The sequence below is a fragment of the Lipophrys pholis genome, assembly GCF_963383615.2.
Source record: "Lipophrys pholis genome assembly, chromosome: 1".
Taxonomy (NCBI): domain Eukaryota; kingdom Metazoa; phylum Chordata; class Actinopteri; order Blenniiformes; family Blenniidae; genus Lipophrys; species Lipophrys pholis.
In genome coordinates, this window is record NC_137635.1 from 40,038,663 (window position 1) to 40,051,693 (window position 13,031).

General features: G+C 41.3%; 1 protein-coding gene across 1 annotated transcript; it reads left to right on the forward strand.

Annotated features, from left to right (window-relative positions):
• Window positions 1-843: 843 nt before the first annotated feature.
• LOC308107546 (neuromedin-U receptor 1-like) lies at window positions 844-6,308 on the forward strand. The gene is made up of 4 exons (XM_080459934.1): window positions 844-1,003; window positions 3,547-4,271; window positions 4,800-5,027; window positions 5,541-6,308. The coding sequence occupies exons 2-4, from the start codon at window positions 3,560-3,562 to the stop codon at window positions 5,849-5,851; spliced, it is 1,251 nt and encodes a 416-aa protein (XP_080316060.1). The 5' UTR covers window positions 844-1,003; window positions 3,547-3,559; the 3' UTR covers window positions 5,852-6,308.
• The last annotated feature ends 6,723 nt before the right edge of the window (window positions 6,309-13,031 follow it).

Genomic DNA, 13,031 nt, shown 5'->3' on the forward strand with positions numbered 1-13,031 from the left:
AGTGTGAATATTGGTAATAGACATATCAAGACATACACAAGACTAAGAATAGGAAATAATAGCTTCAGTTTGAGTAGTTCTAACATGAATGTAGCAGTGAGACGCAGAGCCAGAGGGATGTAGGCCAAAGCTTGGATTTATTTCTGTATAGCCGTTCTTGGCAAAAAGCAGAGCCATAGTAACATCCAGCACAATTTCGCTACAATACGCAACATCAACACACTAAACTGAGGTTTATCGTGTAGTCTTGTGAGGAAAACCTGCTGAAATATCATCTCGAAGCAAACAAATCCAGTGAACTTATCTTTAAAAGGCCTGTCTCCTGATGTCTGTATTGTAAAAACCAACCAAGTATTAACATTTTCCATTTTTCTTCAACCCACAACCCTTGCTGAAGTTACATGACTTCACAAGAACTTTATGGATTTTCACAAGATTTGAGAACAAGTCCCATGATTGATAATCGTAATCATCACACAGCCATGAACTCAACCTTTTGCTTTTGCATTGATGGAATCATATAAAGTGCTTCATTGTTGAAAATATAATCAAAAATAATATAGTGTGACCTTAAAATCTGTCAAGGTCAGGAAAATTACATGTTTGTCTATAGGACCCTAAATGTATATAATAATAATTAAAAAACAACAACTATATGGGTGAAAAGAAGCTGAATCACAGCGATGGAAAAAAGGGACAAGGAGGTAATGATGAAAGATGCACTTGAGTTGGTCTACTGAGATCAAGAGAGAGAGAGAGAGAGAGAGAGAGAGAGAGAGAGAGAGAGAGAGAGAGGAGGGGTGAGACTAACCATCAAATACGGGAAGTGAAGGAAGCTGTGACGCACTGAAGCACCACAGCACACCAGCACACCAGCACACACAGGACCAAGTGTGAGAAAAAAAAGTGTGGGATGCTGAGGAACACAATGTTCACACACCTTTCTGATTTCTTCAAGTTTCCTCCTTGTAAATCATAAGAAGACGGGACTCTCAAACTGCAGGTGTGTTTTCCCTTTTTCTTTTTCTTTTGGCGTGATTTAAGTGACTCTATTGCACGTTGACTGTGTATACAAATCTGAACAGAAGTCTCTCTGGAGTTTGTATTCTACATCAATTCTTAACAGGACGACAATGTGACAGCCCGGGTAATTGTAAAGTGCTTTTCTTTTTCTTAGTGAGAGGACAGGAGAGTATACTGACAATGTTATAAAAAATAAAACAGAGGTCACATTTGCTCACCATACATGTCTACTGCTAAGATAACACGAGAAGTTGTGTTAAATATTAGAGAAATTTCATTTAAATGTGATGTTTTTGTCAGTATGTTGCTTTTACTTATTTCCACGGTTAGTTTCTGTAAAGGAAAACAAAATCACATCATTCGGCTGTATGTGCGCTGGTTTCTTGTAACTATGGTATCAAACAACCACATTGGATAAGTGAACAGTTTTCACACAAAGAAAGTCAGGCATCTTGGGCACTCAATCCAAATTAAAATCCCATTTATCCCCTCTCGTGGTAGACATTCAGAGTCCTTAACCAATTATTCATTCATAACCTCCACAATAATGATGTTGGAAGTATATAAGCCTCAAAGGCGTTTAATGTTTGAAATCAGAATGTAACAACTCCCACCGGGGCTCACTTTGATCAAATCGTCTAAATTCAGAACCATTCATTTTGTTAAGAGGGCAAACATGTTAATATATTGTATTTGAAGTCTTTATAGTAATCCTCACAGGTTTCTACTTTTGATTTTTGTCAAGTTTTGATACTTTTGTGGCTCCAAAGAATAACAAACTGCTGATTGTCCCAGTGTGAGGGTCTCACTGAGAACGTCTGTCTGTTATCGATGACATTTTGTTCTGACTGGCTCACTGTTTCCACTTCTGGCAAAACTTAAAAGTGTGTACATATGGAGCTGCTGTGGTCTTCCAATTTCTTTTTTGTTTTTTTACTTTCTTTTTATTTTCATTTTTAAACAATCACAAACAATAATGAACAAAAATACAGTGGGGCATCTCCAGTCTGTATGTTTCTCTCTCAGTCCGTTTGATTAGTCCATTTAGTTGTTGGTGTCACGTTCTTTGTAGGCGTTCCATTTCTTCCCGTTCCTCTCAAATATGTGTCTCTTGAGTCTCAAGTGATGGGCCATTGAATAGATATCCCTGATGATCTCGAACCATTGTTCCACGCTCGGCGCCTCCACTCTGTGCCAGTTCCAAGTGATAGCCTTTTTACTGGCAAGAAGCAAAACCCTCACCAGATATCGGTCTTCCTTCTGCACGGCTTCATCAAGTTTAGCGAGATACATGACAACACAGCTGTTTGGTATGTCGTAGGCCAACATGTTGTTAACAGTTGTATTTACAATATTCCAAAACGGTCTTATTTTAGAACAGCACCAAAAAACATGTGAATGATGTCCCTCTTGATCACCACAGAGTCTCCAGCATGGTTGTTGGGTTTTTAATTGTCTACTCTTAATTTGGGGTGTTATGAAGAATCTAGTGAGATTCTTCCAAGCAAACTCCCTCCATATTGGTGAGCTGGTGGTAGAACATTGAGACATCAACATTTTGTCCCAATCGTCATCTGAAATGTCAATCTTTAGCTCTGATTCCCATTTATTTTTTAAGGTAAAGTGTTGAGCTTTCTCTATTCTCTTCAAATGCTTTATAAAAAGCTGAGATACCCCCAGATTTACCCTGATTATATGCATCTACTGTAATTTGAATAATCCCATTAAATTCTATTTTAGAATCGATTGTAGTCTCTTTCCTAATATAATCCCGATTTTGTAAATATCTGAAAAAATCTTGTTGTTGTAATCCAAATTTCTGTTTTATTTCTTGAAAGCTCACACACTTCCCCTGTTTACAGATTGTGCAGAGAGCGGTAATGCCCTTTTCGATCCATTGTTTAAACCTTGAGTCATCCCGTCTTCCAATTTCAAATATCTCAATTTATCCAGGTGTGGAAGTGTCTTTGGGCAACGCACGGCCAAACAATTAGCTCCCAATGGAGGTCGATCACCTTGCACGGAGCGGTCACCGATTGCCACCATTGGTGTGTGAATGTGTGCATGAATGGATGAATGTGACCATCACTGCCAAAGGCTTTGAGACTGCCGAGGCAGCAAATCTCTGCTACAAAGGAGGAATACGAGGATACATTTCTTTTGTGCATTTTTAAGACAAAAGCAATCACGTCCAAATGATTTAAAATGTGCATTCCTCCCAGAAGTGTTTTCATACTTTAAACAATATTTATAAGCCCGAGCAAACAAAGAAACAAATCCCACGACAAATTTAGCAACAGAAAGGCTCCAGAGACTTCTTAAAGAAATCCATCTATCTGAGATGTGGGAGGAAACTAAAATGTCTCTCCAATGTTTGTCTTTGTGTTTAAAATAAATACAAAGTCTCAAACCAAACAAGAAAACCCCTGACGATATTCAAGAGGACTACATCTGTGTTTTTTGTGAGCTCTCGTCCTTTAAAGTCCATCTTCTATCCCCCTTGCTCTCTTTTGTTTCCCTCAGGTTTAAAAGAACGATGGACATCCTTCCACTCAGCCAGCTCGCTCTGCTGAACTGCTCTCCTGCAGCTCTTTCCACCAGCAGCTCCTCCGTCTTCAGCGCCGCCGGCTGTCCAGAAGTGGCCGTGGTGTGTGGGATGAATATTTCTTGGGTGTTGGCTAATGCCACAGAACAAGATCTTGATGAAGTGTGCTTGAGCGAGGACGACTACCTGGCCAGAGAGATGGGACCGCTGAGGTCCCCCGTGTTTCTCCCCATTTGTGTCACTTACCTCGCCATCTTCCTGGTGGGCGTCCTGGGAAACTCCCTCACCTGTGCCGTCATTTTGCGCTACAAGGTCATGCAGACGCCCACCAACTACTACCTGCTGAGCCTGGCCGTGTCGGACCTGCTGGTGCTGCTGCTGGGCATGCCTTTAGAGCTCTACGAGATGTGGCAGAATTACCCCTTCCTGCTCGGCGCGGGGGGCTGCTACTTCAAAACCTTCCTCTTTGAGACCGTCTGCTTCGCCTCCATCCTGAATGTCACCGCCCTCAGCATGGAACGCTACGTAGCAGTGGTGCACCCCCTCAGGGTCAAACGCATGACCACCCGAGCCCATGTCAAGAGGGTCATCCTCCTTCTGTGGGGGCTGTCCATGCTGTGTGCAGTGCCGAACACCAGTGTGCATGGGATCATGGTCCTGCCGCCGAAGTTTGGAAGACACTTCCCCCGATCTGCTATCTGTTGTATGCACAACATTCAGATTTTATGCTTACTTTTTTGTAGTTTCCCCCGTCTAGAATGTCAGTGAGAGACACTAGCATGCTGTAGCTAAACAGAAATAGAAGTTTTATATGAATGTGAAAGTTTTTATATGGCTCCATCACTAAGTTAGCAGAATTAAAAATCCTTAGGAAACATAGTTCTGGATGATAAACATTGTCTGGAGGCAACCACACTTTTCTTATTTTGTTCTGTAACAAACCGTGTACCTAACCTTACTTATTGATAGCACATAATAAAATGTCAGCGGATCACCAATGGCAATACAATTCATTATCTTGGAGCCTGAGAATGGGGATGGAGGAAAAGTCAATAAGTTGTCGTAAGTAATGATGTGGCAGTCTAATAGCTATTGAGATATTTTAGTTTAGAACAAATATGTAGATTGTCTGACAGCTAGCATTGTCATTTCTCAGTCAAGTTTCTTTTCTTCTTCTTCTTTTTTTTAATCTCATATTCCCAGTTTTTATCTCATTGTAACATGTCCACAGATATCCAGCAGACCTGGATGTACAACTGGATCATCCTCATCTCCACATTGGTCTTCTTCTTGCTCCCCATGCTCATCATCAGCATCCTCTACCTGCTCATTGGCTTGCAGCTCCGCAGAGAAAGACTGACGACCTGGGTGGAGGGAAACGGCTTTGGACCTGAATGCGTCTCCAGTTCTCACAATCAAAGGCTGAGCAAACGCAACGTGCAGATCACAAAAATGCTGTGTGGGTAGTCACTCAATCATTCATTCTCACACAATCTAAGAAATCATAAAACAGTGGAATGACTCACAAAAGGGACAATATTGTATTGCCCCTCAAGAACGTGCAGTACAGTTCAATTACTGCGAAGAAAAAATAATTGCTTACCTTAGAACGCATCTCTCACATTACTTTTAACTGCCTCCGTCAAGCATTACTGTGACATTAGCAAAGCTATCAGCAGTGGGTCAGATGTCAAATTCAGGTATTAAGTTCAGCTGTTCGATCAGCTATTTGCAGGAAAATCCTCCTTAATTTGAACGTTTGGGGTTCTTGGAAGAACATTTCCGAACTATATAATATGCTAATGAGAAAGCTAATGCTCGTATTCGGATGAACGATACAGAGAGGGACAGCGGCTCTGCAGCTCTCCAACTGTTTTCACATACATCAAAAACAATGAGACCAAATAAACATGCATGATAATAATTGGATCACTATTTTCCGACCAAGTAGTTATGGTTCCCTCTCCTCCAGGCGTGTTGGTGGTCGTCTTTGGGCTCTGCTGGGCCCCCTTCCACATGGACCGCCTCATGTGGAGCTACATCGACATGTCGTCCGCATGGCACCGGACCATCTTCGAGCAAGTCCACATCATCTCAGGAGTGTGTTTCTACCTGAGCTCCGCCGTCAACCCCATCCTCTACAACCTCATGTCCACCAGGTTCAGGGAGATGTTCAGTCACATCACGTGTTCTCCTAAGCGGTGGTCCGCAACCTCCAGCTCACGGAGGACCCAAAGAAGCATGCTGAGCCAGAGAATGTCCAACAGTAAGAAATTGACCTAGGCCCTTTGAAAACTATGTGAAATTACAGGGGGGGGAGGGGGGAGAACTATGGAACTTACAGCAAATAAAGGACAAGAAGGCTCATTTCAATCTCAACTGACTGACCTGGAATGTGGACTAAATATTACCATCAGCAAGAGACTGAATGAGAGAGTATCTCATGAAAGCATGGTGGAGCCAAATAACCTGAAGACGGAAAGAACCACCATAAAAGACAATATATGCCACTGATCCATGTAACCCAGGGACACTGAAATGAAACGATTACACATGAAGTAGTAGAGTGTGATCAGTTCTATACAAATAATTTACACAAATAATTGACGGACCAGTGTGACTAAAAGCTACGTGACAAGCCTGAACAAGCATATCTACACAATTTGCATAAGGTATCTGGAAGACTCCACACTGCAGAAAAACCACCGAAACTCAATTTAAACGAAGAAACCACTAATGCAAAAAAGAAAAACCAGAGTTAATTGAAAACATGGTCAATGCTCAGATGAATAAGGAAATTACCATATAAATGATACAACAGGATAGTTATGCATAGGAAATATCACCCATCAGCTATCTCGAAAGAAAGTTGGGTCTATGTGTAATGTAGGTTAATTTATTTATTGTATATACTGTATAATGTGAAACAGACTTTCTATTTACTGCTGAATAGGCCTGAATTCCAGGAATTATGTGGCCTCACAGCAAAGACTGAACAACCCTAATCAAGCAACAGCTTTATCTGTGGAGGTGAAAATATAGGTTAAGGGGAAACGCGTACAAGACGGCTTGTTGATGGTACTGATAACCAGTGAGGAAGCTAATCATAGCACATTGTATTTGTATGCCTCGCGGGTATTTCAATATTCTGAAAATAATCAAGCCATAATGTTATGATCATATTCAAACCGTCTTGTTTCTGCAAAGACCACTATGTGTATAGATCAGAATAGAGATTAGACGAGAAATGGTGACTGGTCATTTTTCAGGACATTTGTTGATTTCCTGGTGTAAACTGTGTTGTTGTTCGGTTATTGAAGTCAGTCATTTACCATTTTCCAGTGAGTATATATAGAGTGTTTCTTTTAAAATAATGCATAAGATGTGATGGTCTTTTATCTGTTTTTTTCAATCTTTTATGTGATCAAAGCATTCTTTTTTTCCGTACTCTCACAAAGACTTCACAACCTGCTTTTGAACATTGAGTGCTGCCGGTAAAATGTGCCCGTGGTTCCATTGTTCTTATTAGTGCTTCAGCTCAGAGAGGAAGAGGCATAATGAGTCTCTGCACTCATTTTCATATTTATATTTCCAACCAGCTTCCGGACAAAGAAGTCTTCTGTGTAAACATCCCTGTAAAAGTGAGTTATGAGTCACGAGGCGTGCCAACAGCCACAAGAACCTTTTTTTTTTTTTTTTTTTTTTTTTTTTTGGCTGGGATGTCTCCTCTCAAGTTCAGGCGACACATAAAGCTGAGGGAAAACTGATTTGTGTCCGTGGAAATAGTGATTATGGGAAGACGAGGCTGTGGACGTACACAGTGTCAGCAGGCAAATAATATGGAAACAATGAAGCAATGAATGAGGAGATGAGGCAGGACATGACAAAAGACAAAGATTCTCCAGCTGTTAAATCCTGACAAATCACTTTACAATGACAGCATTATCGGTGTGCCACACCAGCACTAATGAAGGGCAACCTACTCACGACCTCCATCATCATAGCACAATGCACTATTTACGCGCTGGCTCTGTGAATAGTCCCATTTAAAAAGCTCCCTCACAGTTCCATCTAAGTAATGGTATTCACTCAAGGGCAAGGTTGTGTTGAATGCCTGTAGCACTTTGATATGGCAATGGGAAGCAAATGGCATTTTTCTTTTAAAGAGTTATGAGCACAGAATGTGGACACTGAAATTAAATTTTAAATCCACCCAGATGAGATGCATGATTCATTTCCACTTCCACACATAGAAATGAAAAAGAAATTTGGATACTTGTGTCTGTAAAGACTCATAAAAACCTTGAAGAATAAAATAGCAGCTGCGATGCCCGGTTGGAAAGTTTTCGGCTTCACATAACTGGATTTTCTCTCATCAAGCAACATGGAGATTTTAAAAAGTAGTTTACATACATCACCATGACACATTTTTGACTTGTGTCATGATTAAAATGAAAAAAAAAAACCCATCAGTATTGATTTTAGAATCAGTCAGTAATAAAAGATAAGATTTACTGATGAAAGATAAATGTCAAGTGTTTCATTATGAGATGAGCTGAAGTGTATTGTGAGGACAGGACACTTATGATGGTCCAAATGGAAACCAACGTTTCAGCAACACAAATAGCATCTGCATTAAAAGTGAGTGAGAGAGAAAGACAGAGGACATGATGCCATGTCATTGACCTGATGTGTAAAGTGCAGAGCAGGGCAACAAGGGTTGAATTTAGCTCCAAAATAAATTAATAAATTAATAAATAAATAAAGGAATAAATAAATAAATGAATGAACTCATGAATGAGTGATCAAAAAATGATAAGACAAATCCATTCCTCCATCTTCTAGCCTGCTTTATCAAGCTGAGGGCTGGGAACTGATTACAGCTGTCTTTGAGTAAAGTCAGTACACCCTGTACAGGTCACCACTGTACATGGTGATGGACTGGTGACTCACTGGTGACTCACCAGTTCATCCACAGATCACAGGCCACACTCAGAGAGACTAACAACCACACACAATTTCGCCTTCAGGCAATTTGGAGTCACCAATTATCCTTAAAAACATATTTTTTAGATGGTGGGAGATAAACCAGAGTACCCAGAGAAAACCCATGGATTAAAACATGCAAACTCCACACAGAACCCCCCCCCCTCCAAGCTATCTCTGTTCTCAATCAACAGCCTTCTTGTCAGCAACTGTGCAGCCCATTTATAAGGAATGAATAACATAAAAGCTAACACACTTCTCTTGTTCACCGAGGTTCACACAGTACTTCCCATGCTTCATATTCATCAATTCATCATTCACACAACCTTCAGCAACAAAGCAGTTCCACCAGAATTGGTTCCAGTCCATTAAAACCTTCCTTCGATTGTGAGTGCACCTTTAGTAACGCACTGAGGGAAAGTCAGTCAATTGCACCAGCCTTCTGTCCAGAGCGTGCGATCTCCTCTCCCGTGACCTTCAGCAAGACGTTATGATATAAACACATCCAAGGTGCCACTCTTTTGAAAAAGAGTGTAAAGCTTTTGATGAAACAGTCGAACCCTATTGAAGAAAGAATGAATGAAACAATGAATGCCAGTTGAAAGACGCTCTGATGTGAATGTATGAGCATAGACTCCAGGTTCAGACGTCAAATGGTGAAAAATTCCTTAGTGGAAAAAAAAAAAAAAAAAGCAGCTAATGAAGAAACACAGCACTTCTACTCACTCTACAGAAGAAGAAAAAAAAGCTCATATCGACCATGGCAGTGTTAAGATTGTGTCTTCTTATCAAAAAAGTCTACTTAAAACAACCTAAGCAAAAAAAAAAAAAAAAGTAATTTGTAGACAGTAAATATTGGAAGATTAAAAGAGAAAAAGCCTATCAGCAGCACATTGATTGAACTCTGGCACCTCTTCACAGTTTTCATTTGTTCCTTGTTATAACAGTCTTAGTGGCTAAGATTAACTCTCCACTCAATTTATATGCGAGAGATTTCACGAAAGGCAGGTAAATCCCAGGACGCAGGAATTCTGCTACCACTGCATTCTGCTCAAATGTCTAAAAAAAAAAAAAAAAAAAAAAAAGGTATGTTTGCACACAGGAAAGACTTGTACACCTGCAAAGTGAAGATGGGAAAAGTCCTCAGGAAAGCTGTGGAAAGCAAAGTCTTGCATTTTATCTTTGGATGTTTTAACAATGTTTACGCAGGGCTCCTGGGAAGACAGTCCCAAGTCTGTCGTTTGCTTTTCATTTGATTTAAAATTCCTATTTAACAGCTGTAACTTCAATTACACTTTTTATGGAGACATTCGTTGTCTCAAGTGGCTGTATCTTAAACCGTGACTTCAACTGACTCGCACAAGCTTGACGTGTGTTGTTTCCATTGAAATGTGAACAATAATCCTGGAGTTGGCTGCTGTTCCGTCGGCTTTTCATTGAGCAACAATTAGCTGCATGGAGCGACTCTGATTCATGATCAAGCGCTTAATGTAAAACGACTGACACCCATCAGTCTCGAATAGACAATTCTTACAATGATCTAGGTGGGGTAAATCAAAAAAGCCAATGTTTGAAAAACGTTTGCATGTTCGTCCCTGAGCCTGCTGCTGGGTTTGCTCTTGTTATTCCAGCTTCCTCCCACAGTCCAGTGTTAAGTATGATCCGGTTTTGGGTGACTGTATACCAGGGGTCGGGAACCTTTTTGACTCAGAGAGCCATGAAAGCAAAATATTTGGAAATTTATTTTAGTGAGAGCCATATAATATATTTTAAGACTGAATTCAACTAAATGTGAGTATAATAAGCCTTTGAATTTATTCTTTTAAATATTATTGTCATCATACTCACCATTAATGTGACTTCTGGTGCTGCATGGATTTGCTGATGGCTTTGTAGTCTGGTTGGTACTTGGTGAGGTTAAGCTTCATGCAGGCGTTGAGGCTTTCATCCGTTAAACGTGATCGTAGGTTGGACTTGATGTTTTTAAGATGTGAAAATGACTGCTCACATGAATACGTAGATCCAAACATGGTCAATACAGCAATACTCACACGCTTCAGTGTGTCGTATGTGACAGGAAGCGCGTTCCAAGTTTTGATAATCAGCTGGTCTTCGGGTTGAAGTTTTTTCATTTCTGTCCACATGTGCTTGCTGGCCAACTCTGCTTTCTGTCGTGCGATTCTTTCCAAATCTTCATTCAGTGACTTGAACTTATTCACCCACATGTCTGAGGCCTTCAGATCAGCCGCTTCTGCTTCAAAATCTCTGAGGGAGACATCAGGAATGTAACTCAGGTCGGCTGTGTTCAGTGAACACTCGGTTGGATGGGTGATGAACTTAAAAAGACCAGTGTGCTCACGAAATTCTCCAAAGCGTGCTTTGAACGACTGTAGGAGACCGGATGTGAAGCCAGCTAGCTGGCGGAGATCAAAGTTTTGAGTGGGCTCACTTGCTGTGCATGCATCTTTAAATTGTCTCAGTTTTTCAAAATGTAGTAAACGACCTGTTTCCAGATCCTTGATGAAGATCTCCAGCTTGTTTTCAAAAGCAAACACAGCGTGTTGAAGGGATAACACTGTATTTCCAATGCCTTGCATTTTCACGTTGAGCTGGTTTAGATGTTCAGTCATATCCACGAGATAGTAAAACTTGAGGAGCCACTCAGTTTCGGCTAGCTCAGGATGCTCGATGCCTTTCATTTCAAGGAAAGTCCGGATTTCGTTCAGGCAAGCCGCAAAACGGCTGAGCACCTTCCCTCTTGACAACCAACGCACATTGCTGTGCAAAAGCAGACCATGATAGTTATTTCCAACTTCATCCAGCAGCGTTTTAAACTGGCGATCATTTAAGGCTCGAGCAACAATAAAGTTGATCACACGAATGACAAGCGACATCACTTCGCCAAGCTGCCCGTCACACATCTGAGCACAAAGTGCCTCCTGGTGTAGAACGCAATGGAAACTTAGGATGGGTCTATTTTCATGTTCACGGAGAAGCGCCACAAATCCTTTGTTTTTCCCCACCATACACGGAGCACCATCAGTACACACGGAGATAAGTTTATCCATAGGCAGATTTTTTTCATGAACGAACTCCATGAAAGACTTGAATAAATCTTCACCTCTTGTGGACCCTTTTATTGGCAAAACAGCAAGACTTTCTTCACGCAGTGTGTCACCAGCAGCATATCTTGCAATCACACTGAACTGCGACAGATGACTTACGTCTGTTGACTCATCCAACGCCAGGGAAAAGAGCGGCGCTGAATTTATGTCCTTCACTTGCGTTTCCTCCACTTGGTTTGCCATCATGATGGTACGATCATGAACAGTTCTTGCCGACAGAGGCATGTCTTGTATCCGTTTGATTATCTTGTCTTTGTTCGGAAGATCATCAAAAAGTTCATTGGCTACATCCAGCATGAACGTTTTAGCATACTCGCCATCTGTGAATGGTTTTCCATTCTTCACTATTGCTAAAGATCCAGCGAAACTAGCGGAATTATAGTCACCTTGCCGGGTCCATACGCGGAGTTGCTGCTGGCTCGTTTGCACCCTGCTCAGTAGCTCTTGGCACGCTTTCTTCCTGCTGTCTCCCGCAGGGTATTTTGATGCAAAGGTAGCATGACGCGTGTCGAAGTGCCGCTTTACATTCGACCGCTTCATCGATGCAATTTTGTCATTGCAAATTAGGCACACCGCAGCACCTGCTCTCTCCACAAAGGCGAATTCTTCAGTCCATTCGTCCTGAAATGTACGATACTCCTCATCTTTTTTTCTTTTCGCCATCTCCGTTGTCGAAGGGTTAGCTTTGAGCTAATAACCTAGCGGACTCGTTCAAAATGGTGCGTTTACCTGTTTACCCAGCAACGGCCAACGTAAGCAATTATCATCCAATTAAAATAAAGGACAATTGCTCCTGCAGCCAACTGCATCCCTGAACAGGACATGAGCAGTGGAACATCGATAGATGGATTAAAACGAGTGATATTTTATGTTTTCTCTGAAAAGCCGAAATCTGCAAGCAAGCCAGATGCAATCATCAAAAGAGCCACACCTGGCTCGCGAGCCATAGGTTCCCGACCCCTGCTGTATACCGATGTTGTGAACTCATGACCATTCCCCGAGTGTATCCTGTCTGTGGTAGGTGGCTAGGATTGGCTCCACTCCCCTCCAAAGTGAATTTGGATAAAGCAGATGTGAAACCTGGATGAACATTGTGCTGACGTGACAATTTTACTGTTTTGTTCCTCCTCTGTGCCGATGTGAACTGGAAACCTCCCGATGGATGTACCAGTTTAATAACTTAAAATAACATTGTAGTGACTAATTGAAAATGTGCTTGTGATATCATTGAATTAGTATCTACAAAATCACTCCAACGTGCTGCTCTTTGCATCTTTTTAGTACATCAACTGAATGGTGGGAATATCTGAACTGGACCGATGAACAAAAGGCACGGTGATGAAACAGTGATG

Coding starts and splice junctions, on each gene's coding strand:
- LOC308107546 (XM_080459934.1), top strand. CDS start 3,560: ATGGACATCCTTCCACTCAGCCAGCTCGCTCTGCTGAACTGCTCTCCT. Junction 4,272..4,799: donor CCCCCGATCTGCTATCTGTT/GTATGCACAACA, acceptor ACATGTCCACAG/ATATCCAGCAGACCTGGATG. Junction 5,028..5,540: donor GCAGATCACAAAAATGCTGT/GTGGGTAGTCAC, acceptor CCTCTCCTCCAG/GCGTGTTGGTGGTCGTCTTT.